This window comes from Gossypium hirsutum, chromosome A02 (assembly GCF_007990345.1).
Source record: "Gossypium hirsutum isolate 1008001.06 chromosome A02, Gossypium_hirsutum_v2.1, whole genome shotgun sequence".
NCBI classification, from domain to species: domain Eukaryota; kingdom Viridiplantae; phylum Streptophyta; class Magnoliopsida; order Malvales; family Malvaceae; genus Gossypium; species Gossypium hirsutum.
In genome coordinates, this window is record NC_053425.1 from 2,815,723 (window position 1) to 2,829,770 (window position 14,048).

Below are 14,048 nucleotides of genomic sequence, written 5' to 3' on the forward strand. Positions count from 1 at the left end.
CTATTTTGATCACTCTAAAAATTTTTGTTCTCAATTTAATTATTTTAAATAAGATGATTGTGCAAATTAGTTACTGTTAAAATTGTCGTTTTCTTTTAATAGATTGCCGATGTAGCGCATTAGTCCATTGAGTAATTGACACGTGGCATTTTTTGTTGACTTTTGACTAAACTTTAGGGACCTCCCTATAATTAGTCCAAAACTTTTCCCCTTAAACTTTAGTCAAAAGTTAACACAAAATGTCAAATGTCAGTCATTTAATGGGCTAATGTGTCATGTCAGTAATCAGTCAAAAGAAAGAGAAAATTTTAACTACAATGACTAATTCGCATAATTATCTTATGTAGAGTGACTAAATTGAAAAAAAAAATTGAAATGACCAAAATAGGACAGATCCTATTTTAAGGTCACATTGTAGTTTACCCCTAGATAAAATAATCTTATTATGATCCTTATAAAAGAGGTTTTAAAAGGGTTTAATTTATTAACCTATTAACCTATCTCTTTTTAATTAATTTAATTTAATTTTAAAGTAAAAAAAAAATCCATATGATGTATTTTTATTCCTCCAAAATTTTCTTCATCTACATATTAGACTTGAAGCACTAATTTATTATAGCTTATGAAACAAGTATAAACTCTAATAATAAAATTTAATAAAACATTATAGATTTACCACACACAGATAATATGGATGAAAAGACTTATATAATAAATATATTTATTAAGTGTTTTCACATAAAAATTAATTGATGTTTTAGTTACAATTGTAAAGTTATTAATTTATATATGGAAAATAAAAAAAATAAAAAATAAAATTTAATTTAAATATGTCTGGTTAATCGATGGCGCTATAAAAGCTTGATATAAGTATAGATAGATAAAAAAACAAAACATAAATATAATATAAACAAATATTATATTGATGGATTAAAATATAATATATATACATTATTGTTAATATTCCTCCTTTGTACGTACTTCCCAAACATAAAGATTCCCTCCATAAATTGTTCATGTGCTGCAAAGGGACAAAAGATGAAGGCCATTATTAAATGGAAGAACGACGAGTAACATACGAAGTAATTTTGCTTTGATATTGATTATAACACTATAATAATCACTAAATGTTTTATCTCAATCCTCCTTATTAGTTGTAAGGCGTAATAGACATTGATGTTTTAACTTATAATAATATGTCTGACATATACTTCCAACTAATCTTCATATTGTTCCGAGGATCCAAAAAGAAAGACGACAGTAATATCACATTAAATTATCATTTAAGTCCTTCTCCAATATGGAAATCACAATACAAATATTAAAGGAACATCTGGATTCAGCGTTAAGAGAAGAAAAATTGAGTGGTTTTGATGGAGCTTGTAATTCTTGTCCCATGTTCTTTATTCCTCATAGCTTTAATCAAGTTCCTTTATGATTACTTGTGGGTGCCTCTTAGTATACAGCATATGCTGAATTCTCAGGGAATCAAAGGACCTCCTTACAGATTCATCCATGGCAACAACAAGGAAATTATCAAAATGAGAAAGGAAGCTATGAGCAAACCTAAGGCCTTGACGCATGATATGTTTATCAAATTGCAGCCACATACGCACTCCTGGATCAAAGAATATGGTAAGATGGATGTATGTTTCTCACTATGATGTTAATAACTTGCAGCTTTAAGTAAAAAAGGGTCAACCCTTTTTGTTCTTTTCTACGTGATTAGGGAAGAATTTTGTGTATTGGAACGGTGCTCAAGCTGAACTGGTGATTTCAGAAGCTGAATTAGTCAAAGAGGTTATGAAAAATAGTTTAAATGTTTTTCCAAAAGCGAAGCCATCAGTTTATGTTAGCAACCTACTGGGAAATGGGCTTGTGATGATCGAGGGTGAAAAATGGGTGAAACATCGCAAGTTGACGAATCATGTTTTTCATGGGGAAAGTTTAAAGGTAAAGCCATCAAATTGGCAAATCTTATATTGTTGGCTGTTGGCTGAATCTTATGTTGTTGCTTACATATTGGGGTACTGTTTGGGCAGAACATGACACCAGCTGTAATTGCAAGTGTTGAAACAATGCTAGAGAAATGGAAAGGCAAAGAAGGCAACGAGATTGAAGTGTATCAAGAATTTAGATTATTGACTTCAGAAGTGATATCAAGAACAGCTTTTGGTAGCAGCTACTTGGAAGGGGAGAAGATTTTTGCCATGTTGAACAAGTTATCAATAATTATGAGCCGAAATCTTTTTAATACTAAAATTCCTTTGATCAGGTATGTTCCCTCTAAGCTAAATTAATCCCAAGTTTTGCCTCGATTTCAGCTAGCTTTTAGATGCAAATTTTAGACTTTCATTCCCCTTGGATTTGGTTTTCGCCTTATATATGGCTGACCTTGGTTTGCTTTTACAGCAAGTTATGGAAACCTGCTGATTTGCTGGAGTCCGAAAGACTTGCAAATGAAATACAAGATTGTGTGATGAAGATTGTTAAGAAAAGAGAAGATAGAGTTGTGAATGCAGAAGCTGATAGCTTTGGCAATGATTTTCTAGGATTACTTGTAAATGCCTATCATGATCTGGACGACAAAAATAGGCTTTCAATGGAAGACTTGGTAGCTGAGTGCAAAACATTCTACGTTGCCGGACAAGAAACTGTTAATGCCTTGCTTGCATGGATGGTCTTACTTTTAGCAATCCATAAAGATTGGCAAGAGAAAGCAAGAAGAGAGGTGATTGAGGTATTTGGTAACCAAAATCCAGATTCTGATGGCATTTCTAAACTAAAAATTGTAAGTAAGCTGTTAACAATTCCAAATTGTATGGTCATCTCTTAATTTAATCTGACATTTTCATGTTCTGCAAACAGATCACCATGATCATTTATGAAACTTTAAGATTGTATGGTCCAACAAATGGCCTGCCAAGAAGAGTTGCAAGAAAAGTTCAGGTGGGAAAGCTAGTTTTCCCAGCTAATATAAATCTTCTTATTGCAAAGGCTGCACTTCACCATGACCCTCAATTATGGGGAGATGATGTGCATCTTTTTAAACCGGAAAGATTCGCTGATGGGATTGCCAAAGCTACCAATTACAATGCGGCTGCATTTTTCCCCTTTGGATTGGGACCCCGATTTTGTGTTGGTATGACCTTTGCAACCACAGAAACCAAGATTGCTCTCTCCATGATTCTACAACGCTACTCCTTTACCCTCTCCCCTGCCTATGTCCACTCACCTGTGCATATTATCACCCTTCAACCAGAACATGGAATTCAAGTAATACTTGAATCACTGCATAATGGTGCTTAAAGTACACAGTTTCTAAAAACTCAGAGTTTAACTTAGTTGGTTCATGTAGGTAGTTCATGTTCACCTTTAAGAGATGACATTTAATATATCTAAGGTTCAAGCATTTGAAACCTGTTTATTATTCCCAAGCTCTTCCCTCTTTTATGGAAAATGAAATGCATGCAATCAATTAAAAGAGAATGTATGTTTATAGCATTATTGATCAATTTATAGTAGTTACTAGATATGCCTTGCTTGGGTAAAAGTTTACATGTAATTTCTCCTTAAGTTCTGTCCTATTTTGGTCACCCTAAAAATTTTTGTTCTCAATTTAATTATTTTAAATAAAATAATTGTGCGAATTACTTCCTGCTAAAATTTTCGTTTTCTTTTAATAGATTGCTGATGTAGCACATTAGTCCATTGAGTAACTGACATGTGGCATTTTTGTTGACTTTTGACTAAACTTTAGGGACCTCCCTATAATTAGTCCAAAACTTTCCCCTTAAACTTTAGTCAAAAGTTAACACAAAATATCAAATGTCAGTCATTTAATGGGCTAATGTGCCATGTCAACAATCAGTCAAAAGAAAGTGAAAATTTTAACAATAATGATTAATTTACATAATTATCTTATATAGAGTGACTAAATTGAAAAAAAAATTAAAATGACCAAAATAGGACAAATCCTATTTTAAAGTTACATTGTAGTTTACCCTTTTTTCTATACGCCTTTTTCTACCAAATTTATTAATGAAAAATTTTAAATTCTATAACATGGAAATCAAATTAAAAAACTATGAAAACCAACCAAAAAAGAAAGTCAATTAAAAGACTTTGGGAGGTTCAAACCTAAAATTATCATATGTTTGGGTATTGATTAAAAGGGTTAAAATAAAAATTGAAAAATTTTATACGGGACTAACTTGCTATTTGACCGAACGTTTAGGGCCCGACCACTGCCGGTCCAGCCTCACTATATTCGGCTTCACCCATGTCCTATAGTATATGACTATTTTCTTTTACATCAAGTTAATGACGTATATTTTATTAAATTTTATGATGAGCCTTGATTTGGTAATATCAAATAATTATAATATTAATTATATTAATAAAAATTTAATTAAAATATATTTAGAATTATTGCTTATATTTCTTTGTACATAGTTCCCAATCAAATTGTCGTTTACGTGCTGCAATTGGAGAAAGATTGAAGACCATTTTTCTTTCTATTTCCTAACCTTTGAATCGAATTGATGACATAGTCGGTACATCGATTTCTAATCTGTTCGGTTCATCTTATTCAAATTAAATAAATTATTAAAAAGTTCATAAAATATTTAAAATAAAAATTATAAGATCCAGTTCAACTGATTTTTTAATCTAATTTAATTGATCCATACTGATTTATAGATTAACTAATTTTTTTCTCTCTACAGATTAATTCCCTAGTCCAACCAGTGTTTAAACAACATAGCTTGAAGGTTAATGTTTAACACATTGAGATTGAATTTTCACAATGATCTAATCACTTTATTAATCATCGATATAGCCATAGTTGGAATGATAAAGTTATTGCATGTTGGCACCAAAGATTCAAATTTGAATTATGTGTAACCTACTTTAGCAATGTTTTTGAATCGAATTGATGGAAATAGTGATCGATACATCAATTTCCAATCAATTCGGTCCTTTTAGTTCGAATTAAATAAATTATTAAAGAGTTCATAAAAAATTATAAAATTATAAAATCCAATTCAACTAATTTTTTAGTCTAATTCAACTGATGCATACTGATTTATGGGTCAACCAATTTTTTCCTCTCTCCGGATTAGTTGCCTAATCTAACACATTTGGAATCTATCTCACTCCCAAATTTGGAATGATAAAAAAAAAAGGCTGTAATAATCAGTTAATCACTATATAATTACTGAGAAAAAGAATCATTACATATATAATTATTTTAATCGTCCTACGTACCTGCTCATGGCCGCAGCGCAGCCCAATTCCAAAATAGTTTCAAGCCTGAGCCCGAATTTGGATCAAACCAATCACAGTCAAGAGCTAATTTCGAAGCTATTGGAGCGGTCAAAAAGGGAAAAGGCAACACACCATTTCCAGGAGTTGAATACTCATTGCTGATGCGTGCTTAAATTTTTATGTATGTTCCTTTTTAGGATATGTATATGTAGACTAATACGATCCGAGTTAATTATTATGATGATAATTATCAATCTTTAAAAAAAACCCTTAAATTACAAATAACGACGTTGATATCAACTATCATCGAGAACTCAGAAAGTCAACTGTTACTGAGACTATAAGGAACATCTGAATTCAGAATTAAGAGAACCAAAATGAGTGCCTTGACAGATCTTGTGATTCTTGTCCCATTTTGTTTCTTCCTCGTAGCTTTAATCAAGTTCCTTTATGATTACTTGTGGGTACCTCTCCGTATACAGCATCTGCTGAATTCACAGGGAATCAAAGGACCTCCTTACAAATTCATCCATGGCAACAACCATGAAGTTACCAAAATGAAAAAGGAAGCATTAAGCAAGCCTCTGGGCTTGACAGATGATATATTTCCCAGGGTGCAGCCACATATTTACACTTGGATCAACAGATATGGTAAGATCCATGCATGTTTTTCAGTATGGTTTTCAATCTTCTAGTTCTAAGAAATGATGGCCCCTTTTTCTATATTTGATTAGGGAGGAATTATCTTTATTGGAACGGTATTCGACCTGAACTGGTTATTTCAGAACCTGAACTAGTCAAAGAGGTTCTCAAAAATAGTGAAAATACATTTCCGAAAAAGAAGCCTTCGATCTTTTTTAGCAAGCTACTGGGGAACGGACTTTTGCTTCTTGAGGGTGAAAAATGGGTGAAGCATCGGAAGCTAGCCAATCATGTTTTACATGGGGAAAGATTAAAGGTAAAGCATTTTAGGACAAAACACACAATTGTTAGCTAAATCTTATATGGTTGCTTAAATATTTTGGAAGATTGTTTGTGCAGAACATGACACCAACGGTAATTGCCAGCGTTGAAACAATGTTAGAGAAGTGGAAAGGCCAAGAAGGCAAAGAGATTGAAGTGTTTCAAGAATTTAGATTGTTGACTTCAGAAGTGATATCCAGAACAGCTTTTGGTAGCAGTTACTTGGAAGGGGAGAAGATTTTTGCCATGTTGAAAGAGTTGTCTATAATTATGAGCCGAAATAATTTCAAGACTAGAATTCCTTTGATCAAGTATGTTCCAAGATTTTAACTAGTTTTTGAATGCAAATTTTAGGATGTTTATTCCTATGGGTTTAATTTTCTCCTTATTTATGGTTGACATTGGTTTGCTTTTACAGCAAGTTATGGAAACCTGTAGATATGCTAAAGTCAGAAGAACTTGCAAAAGGAATACAAGATTGTGTAATGAAAATTGTTAAGAAACGAGAAGACAAAGTTGTGAATGGAGAAGCTGATAGCTTTGAAACGAGAAGACAAAGTTGTGAATGGAGAAGCTGATAGCTTTGGCAATGACTTCCTAGGATTACTTGTAAATGCATATCATGATTCAAACGAAAATAACAGGCTTTCAGTGGAAGATTTGGTAGATGAGTGCAAAACATTCTACTTTGCCGGACAAGACACTGTTAATTCCATACTAGCATGGATAGTCTTGCATTTAGCAACCCATGGAGATTGGCAGGATAAAGCTAGAAGAGAGGTGATTGACATATTCGGTAACCGAAATCCAGATTCCAAAGGCATTTCTAAACTCAAAACTGTAAGTAAATTGTCAAACATTCCAATATATTTTGTATCTCGATCTGAAAGTTGGTTTTTCAATCGCATCTTGTTTATCGCAATTGCAAATGTAACAAATATTATGTGTTTAGTACATATTATTTAATTTAATCTGACCTATTCCTGTTCTGCAAACAGATCACCATGATTATTTATGAAACACTAAGATTGTATGGTCCATCAAATGGCTTGCAAAGGAGAGTTACAAGAGAAGTTCAGTTGGGAAAGCTAGTCTTGCCTGCTAATATAGATATTCTAGTTCAAAATATTGCACTGCACAATGACCCCTGCCAGTGGGGAGATGATGTACATCTTTTTAAACCAGAGAGATTCGAAGAAGGGATTGCCAAAACTACCAATTACAATGCGGCTGCATTTTTCCCCTTTGGATTGGGCCCTCGATCTTGTGTTGGTATGTCCTTTGCAATCACAGAAACTAAGGTTGCACTCTCAATGATTCTACAACGCTACACCATTACCCTCTCCCCTGCCTATGTCCACTCACCAATGCCTATTCTCGCCATTCGACCACAACATGGAATTCAAGTAATACTTAAGTCACTGCATAACAATGCTTAAAGTACGCAGCAGCTAAGGGACTTCGGGGTTTAACTCAGTTTGTTCATGTATTTACATTTAGGAGTTAAAATTTAATATGTGCCAAACATTCACAGCCTCTGCCTATTCCTCTGCTATGCCCTACTCAAAGCAAAAACACGGTAAAACATGCAATCCATATATATATATATGTGTGTGTGTGTGTTTCAGTATTGTTGATCAATTTATAGTTTTTACTAGCTAAGCCTTATTTAATTTGAATTGCAGTATTAGCATCCTAAAGCCTTTCCAGCAAGCAATAGCAGCAATTAAACTAAGTAGTGAACATCGATACATTGTAGGACAGGCTTGATCAAGAGCATTAGCCAAACAATAGCAGCAAACACATCCCATAGATACTACTCGATATCAAGCACCATAGATACCACTCAATATCAAGCACCACCATGAATTAAACATGGGTCTCCTCTCGATTCTAGGTTTAACGAACGACTCTGCCATGCCATTCCTTTCACAATTTACATGATGAAAAAAAACCGAACCAATCTCAATCACAATTCAATGAATGTCAGAAAAATACTCCGACCAGAGAAAGTATGAAGCTCAGTGTAAAACTTGAGCAACAACATAGTAAACCCGGATAAAATATTATAGAAACTTAAGCTTCAATGACTTGAGACTAACAAAACAGAAATTTTTGGAAGAAATGAATTTTTTTTACTTTCCATTTCATCCGGCTAAAGTATATATGCGTTACAATAAAATTGACAGTTACCTAACATAACTGCTCCCATAAATGCTTGTCAAAAGCTTAGCTGACATACCAGCTATCACATTCAAATCTTAACCAAATCCTACTAACTTAAAAGTTAGATTACAAAGCAACCAAATCAAGTTACAAATCAAATGATTCTGCTTCATTTGGTTCAGCTCCAATGCTGGTTTGATGTTGCATTGCAGGCCAAAGTTTAACACCATGGTCTATCGGATTTGTTTTTTACACCAACAATCAGACCATTAGCGTAACATCTTTTCGATTGGATTAAAAGAGCAAGAGTATGTTTAATTGCTGCAATTTCCGCAACAATTGCTAGCACCGCTACATTGTCTTACCTAAATTCTCCACGATCAATTATCTCGTTAAATTCTTTACTTCCGTCGATATTACCACTACAATCTATTCTTTCGCTTCTATCTTGAACTACATTAAAATCGCCCAGCACACCCAATTTCCATTGTGAGAGCTTCTCAGGTCCAAGACCTTCGACCATAGCACTTTTTGATCAATTACTGTTGAAGTTGGCCTCCATGCAGCACATGGAGCCAAGAGCAGACCATGCAGCCAGACTGCCAGAGCCATGCAGATGCTGCTGAAGTTGATGCAGCTGTTCAATTTCGGTTTCATTTTGTTACTTTTAAGTAATGTTTTGTAATTTAGTTAGATTTGAATTAAGTAGGTAACATATTTGATGTAATTAGGTAGTGTTTGAGCTGATAAATCAGCTTTGTCAAAGTGTGCAAGTTTACTTTAACAAGTTTCAATGTAATTAGTGGTAGTAGGTAATTGTTTAGGTGAAATTTGTTTATGTTGTCCAGCTATATTGCTGATATATGTATTGGCATCATGCCATTTTCATGGTTAATGAAATTATCAGCAAATTCAATCAACAAAACTCTCTCTTTTCTTGTTTTTGTTTAGTTCTTCAATACATTTTCTATTTTTTTTCTTCAGCAAGTCTCGAGCCTTTTTGCTCAAGCTTTTGATTAAATTTCGTTCATCTTTGTCCAAAATCCCAACAATTACAGAAGAGGAAGCATATAAATTTTGGATCCAACACTCAAAGAATCAATATCCCAGACCACCAAGAGACCTCTTGAACGTCCAATTGAAGGGGAGAAAGAGAACCCCAAAACATCATAAGGCCACAAAGATCTAATCTTCTGATCCTTCACACTCACCATTTTAGTTTCATGAAGACAGTTCGTATCCAATTTGTTAAGAACTTCTGCTAGTCTCACCACTTTGTACTTAATTTTAGTACCAATACCCCTGATATTCCAAGATAGGATCCACATTTGGATCAAAGGCAATAAAGCCACAAAAAACACTAGCAAGCATAAACACAACCAAAATTTAAAGAAAACAGAAGCCGATAAAAATACCAACCAAAAACCTGCAACACACCAGACCTGCAGCATATTGAATCGACATTCTAAGCCAAGTTTCTATCGTTGCATTCTAAAGCAATCAACTCGTCAATTATTACCTAGTCTTCACAATTCGCAGACAACCCCAAAAGCTTTCCCACATTCCAAGTTTCCTTCGCCACTTGACTCAAGTTTCTATCACTCTAGTTAGAGTTTTCCGACCCCTTCTTTTACTAGTTCTTATCCGCTCTTTCCCAAAAGATATCTTCAATTTCGTCGGTGAATTTCACCCTTGTCCCCTTCTTAGTAGCAACAACGATAATTTCCCCATCTAAAAGTTACCACATATGTCTTCACCTGGACTAGAAGAAGAGAACACCTTCTCCATAGCCCTCCCTGCATTATAGTCCACCAGGCAAGATTGGCCCACATCAGTATTCATATCATTATTTGATCCATTCAACTTTGGGTCAGAAGGGAACCATCTTGAATGTTCTCCCCATTTAAGTCAAAACGTTGGGTATCTTAAACAGTAATTGACTTAGATAAATCTTCATTTTCTAGAAATTTTTTACCCAGCTGTACTAAAGCACCTCTGAGCATCCTCGTACAAATATCTTCCTTTGGTTTCTATACCGCCCGCATTTGACATCTCTAAGAACTGCTCATTGAATGCATATCCTCTTTCTCTCTCCCCTGTACTCTTGTCATTTGGAATATAAATCGCTATCTTCTCATTGTCATAGTAACTACTAGGTAACTCATCGGAACCGATTTCGGTGAAGAAGGAAAAGGGGTCGAAGCTATAACACAACCGACAACTCAAGGACATCACTAAATTCCATTACTATGATGTTGAGAAAATTCAGCATATTTAATAATACAATGAGATTTATAATAAATATTTTCAATTTTTTTAATACTGCATTGTGATGGAGCTATTTAAATATATACTATATATTCAAAACTTCTAAAATTAACTGTATTGGGAAGTGTTTCTCACAGTTTATTAACATGATACGTACAAGTTTCGAATATGTAAAATATCATACTTATACATATATACATCTTTTATTCTAAAAAAAATAAAAATAAAGTCTAACTACATTCTAGAGTCATTTAATTATTAATTATGCTGAACCATTTTATACACATAAACATCAAGTTTTGCGATACTTACTTGCATGGACAATTTAATATATAATGATTATTAAAAGCTTGATAAATGAACTCACAAACATTAACAATAATTGTCTCAATTACACAATTTGAAAGTTTTGTTCTTAAACTAATCATTAAACAAATAATAGCCCAAGTGATAAATTGCGATTTGATAACTCATATGTAATTATCTTGTAGATGCATCTATCAAAATAATATTTAAACATTTCACTTTCCGAATAAATGGGCTTATGTTTCTTTCATAAAAATGCAAGAGATTCAATCTCAACTTTTGTTAGTGTAAATTCTCATTTATTGTATCATTATTGATTGAGATGGTTTAACCAATCATGCCAACTAATTAGTATATTTAGACCAGTAAACTTCTAGTTTACTGTTAATGTGATTCAATGATACTAATGTAAACTTTTTGTTTTCCATCTCATATTATTTAACCATACTAATATATACATTGTACCAACTAGAGGAAAAGACCATAGTTTTTCGATACAAAATTCTTACTTAATATAATAGATTTAATTCATCGTCTCTTCATCTACAATTTCAATATAATATTCATTACCACGTATATCCTTTTAAAACATATATAATAATTTATTTGAGACTGACTAGATTATATATAGTGCATTAATTATCACTTTGTTCTTTGAATAATAATATATTAACTCTTCTGGAGCCTTAAATTAATTTTGTTTTATAAAAGATTAACGTGTTCCATCCATTATCACATCGAATACAGGGTAACAATATATTAATTCTTCTAAAGCTTTAAATTAATTTTGTGCCACCAAAGATGGGTTCCTGCATTCCCAAACAAGAGATATGCTTTTCAAGTATACGACAGGTAAATAACTAACTACTTTTCATAAATTCTCTTTTCTTTGAAGGGTGGTATTGAGAACTCCATTTTTTCTCTTATTTACCTATTTCTTTCCACTTCTAGTGGCCAAAAATAATTATTATTAATAAGATATCCAAGAATCAAGTAATGAGTGTCACAATTCACAATGCCTAGAACTACCTATAGTCTCTTCCCAACCCATAAATAGGAGGATACTGCGCTTCAGCGCACTCGAACCAACATACTCTTGCATTGACAACTACACTTATACTAATTGAGTTAAGACTTAATCGGTAAAACATAATTATAATTGGGTGACTGACGATGTTGCTTGTTCTTCCATAACACAGTGATTCTTTTATTATTTACGCTCAACTGATTTTTTTTTCTGTCAATGTTAATGATTTTATTTTGTAGTAATATATTTCTCGCTCAAGTATATTTAACTGCAGAATTATTTGGTGCATTAATATTAGTATCATCTCACCCTCAAAAACGTATAAATAATGACTAAATTATTTCAAGCCTCCTCATTAATGGTAAGGCGTTACAGCACAGATATGATATTTTACCTTATCTTCGTAGGAACAAAAGGAAAGATGACAACCATATCCCACTCAATTACCATTTAAATGCTTTGTTAAAAATGGAAATCACAATAGAATAACTAAAGGAGCAACCGGATTCAGTGTTGAGAGAAGGAAAAATGAGTGGCTTGATGGAGCTTGTGATTCTTGTCCCGTGTTGTTTCTTCATCGTAGCTTTAATCAAGTTCCTTTACCATTATCTGTGGATACCTCTGCGTATACAGCATATACTGAATTCACAGGGAATCGAAGGACCTCCTTTCAGATTCATCCATGGCAACAACAAGGAAATTGCCAAAATGAAACAAGAAGCATTAGGCAAACCTGTGTGTAAAAGCCCATTTTTGCCCGGGCCCATACCAACAAATAACCCAAAACTCGGAAGCCCAAAATCCAAACACAAATAGTCCGGAAAATACAAATAATAACCCAAATACCACCAGCCCAATACTCAACTAGCCCAACATAAAAAAAAGAGAAACAGACAACAAGAAACCTTGGCTACCACACCCCACTTTCCTCTGACACTAGCACCATCTTTGGTCACCACCATGTCGGCTACCACACCTCCAGCTCTCCATGCCACCATGTCGGCCACCATGCCCCTCAGCCTTGGTCACCACGCCCCACGCGTCTGACACCACCTGCAAAACGAGACACAACAACAGCAACAACAGAGCAGTAGCGAATGGAAGAAACAATATTTTTTGTACTCTGCTTTGAAACATTCGGCTATAAAGCCTAAAGGGATTGTATTTCAGGGGGGGATTTTTTGATATTTCAATGGGAGAAGGGATTGTATTTTAGGGGGGATTTTTTGATATTTGAATGGGAGAAGGGATTGTATTTTAGGGGGGATTTTTAGAGAGGAATCGATGGTATTTTGGGGGGTATATATATATTTTTTTCGGAGATAATACAAAGTTAAAGAGTAAATCAAGAATCGGAACTAAGTTTTGAAAGGTGATTTTTTCTTTTTTTTGGAATTTTCTCTTGATTTGGATTTCGTTTGTTCTGTTTCCTTTTCAATTTTTTTTAAAAAAAACGTTTTTTAAAAAAGAGAGGGAGAGAGGGGACTTACCGACGAACTAGCGACCTTGGCTCGCCGATCTCCGGTGAGGGTGGCGCAGGCCTAAGAGAAAATTTGGGAGCTTTCTCTCTGTTTTTTTCTTTAAGGAAAATAAGAGAGGTGATGGGTAATTTTTGTTTTTATTTTTTTGTTTTGTTCAATGTTTTACAAATAAAAAATAAAAAAGGTAGGCTTTATTTTATTTTTTTTTCCCCTCAAAAGTAGAGCCTTGGGAAGGGAAAAAGCTTACCGTGCATTAAGGGATGGAAATGTGCACATTTCTTTTAAATGGGAAATTTTCGCGATTAGTCCCTGTCCTGGGTGCCTACGTTCAATCAAGTCCTTTTTTTTTGTTTTCTTTAAATGCTTTCAAATTACCCCGAAAATTTGCGCCCAGACCCCTCCCTCATTATCCACGTGTCCATTTTGGTCCCTTGTATCCTTTTATTCTATTTTCACTCCAGAATTTTATTTTTTTTAATTCAATTAAGTCCTATTTTGTTTATTTTAGACACTTTTATCACAAATTTTTTGGTATTATTATTAATCTAATATTACTATTTTTTTATTAT

The 14,048-nt window shown here is 33.6% G+C and overlaps 3 protein-coding genes and 1 long non-coding RNA gene across 4 annotated transcripts; 3 read left to right on the forward strand and 1 right to left on the reverse strand.

The window, feature by feature from the left end:
• The first annotated feature begins 1,294 nt into the window (after positions 1–1,294).
• LOC107941570 (cytochrome P450 CYP749A22) lies at positions 1,295–3,533 on the forward strand. The gene is made up of 5 exons (XM_016875136.2): positions 1,295–1,635; positions 1,730–1,953; positions 2,043–2,275; positions 2,413–2,791; positions 2,869–3,533. The coding sequence occupies exons 1-5, from the start codon at positions 1,374–1,376 to the stop codon at positions 3,307–3,309; spliced, it is 1,539 nt and encodes a 512-aa protein (XP_016730625.2). The 5' UTR covers positions 1,295–1,373; the 3' UTR covers positions 3,310–3,533.
• A 1,966-nt stretch (positions 3,534–5,499) lies between these two features.
• LOC107936140 (cytochrome P450 CYP749A22) lies at positions 5,500–7,767 on the forward strand. The gene is made up of 5 exons (XM_016868813.2): positions 5,500–5,919; positions 6,003–6,226; positions 6,310–6,542; positions 6,650–7,071; positions 7,230–7,767. The coding sequence occupies exons 1-4, from the start codon at positions 5,646–5,648 to the stop codon at positions 6,807–6,809; spliced, it is 891 nt and encodes a 296-aa protein (XP_016724302.1). The 5' UTR covers positions 5,500–5,645; the 3' UTR covers positions 6,810–7,071; positions 7,230–7,767.
• Positions 7,236–7,670, forward strand: LOC107922231 (cytochrome P450 CYP749A22-like). Its single transcript, XM_016852151.1, has one exon. The coding sequence runs from the start codon at positions 7,236–7,238 to the stop codon at positions 7,668–7,670; it is 435 nt and encodes a 144-aa protein (XP_016707640.1).
• Positions 7,768–12,324: 4,557 nt separating the features above from the next.
• LOC107936149 (uncharacterized) lies at positions 12,325–13,639 on the reverse strand. The gene is made up of 2 exons (XR_005910243.1): positions 13,489–13,639; positions 12,325–13,051 (listed from the first exon to the last, which is right to left on the reverse strand). It is a non-coding gene; the product is annotated as an uncharacterized lncRNA (long non-coding RNA).
• Positions 13,640–14,048: the final 409 nt, after the last annotated feature.

Excerpts from the sequence above, each read along its gene's own strand:
- LOC107941570 (XM_016875136.2), top strand. The coding sequence starts at position 1,374 with ATGGAGCTTGTAATTCTTGTCCCATGTTCTTTATTCCTCATAGCTTTA. Across the intron at positions 2,276-2,412 it reads ACTAAAATTCCTTTGATCAG|CAAGTTATGGAAACCTGCTG; the intron begins GTATGTTCCCTC and ends TTGCTTTTACAG. Across the intron at positions 2,792-2,868 it reads GCATTTCTAAACTAAAAATT|ATCACCATGATCATTTATGA; the intron begins GTAAGTAAGCTG and ends TTCTGCAAACAG.
- LOC107936140 (XM_016868813.2), top strand. The coding sequence starts at position 5,646 with ATGAGTGCCTTGACAGATCTTGTGATTCTTGTCCCATTTTGTTTCTTC. Across the intron at positions 5,920-6,002 it reads CACTTGGATCAACAGATATG|GGAGGAATTATCTTTATTGG; the intron begins GTAAGATCCATG and ends ATATTTGATTAG. Across the intron at positions 6,543-6,649 it reads ACTAGAATTCCTTTGATCAA|CAAGTTATGGAAACCTGTAG; the intron begins GTATGTTCCAAG and ends TTGCTTTTACAG.
- LOC107922231 (XM_016852151.1), top strand. The coding sequence starts at position 7,236 with ATGATTATTTATGAAACACTAAGATTGTATGGTCCATCAAATGGCTTG.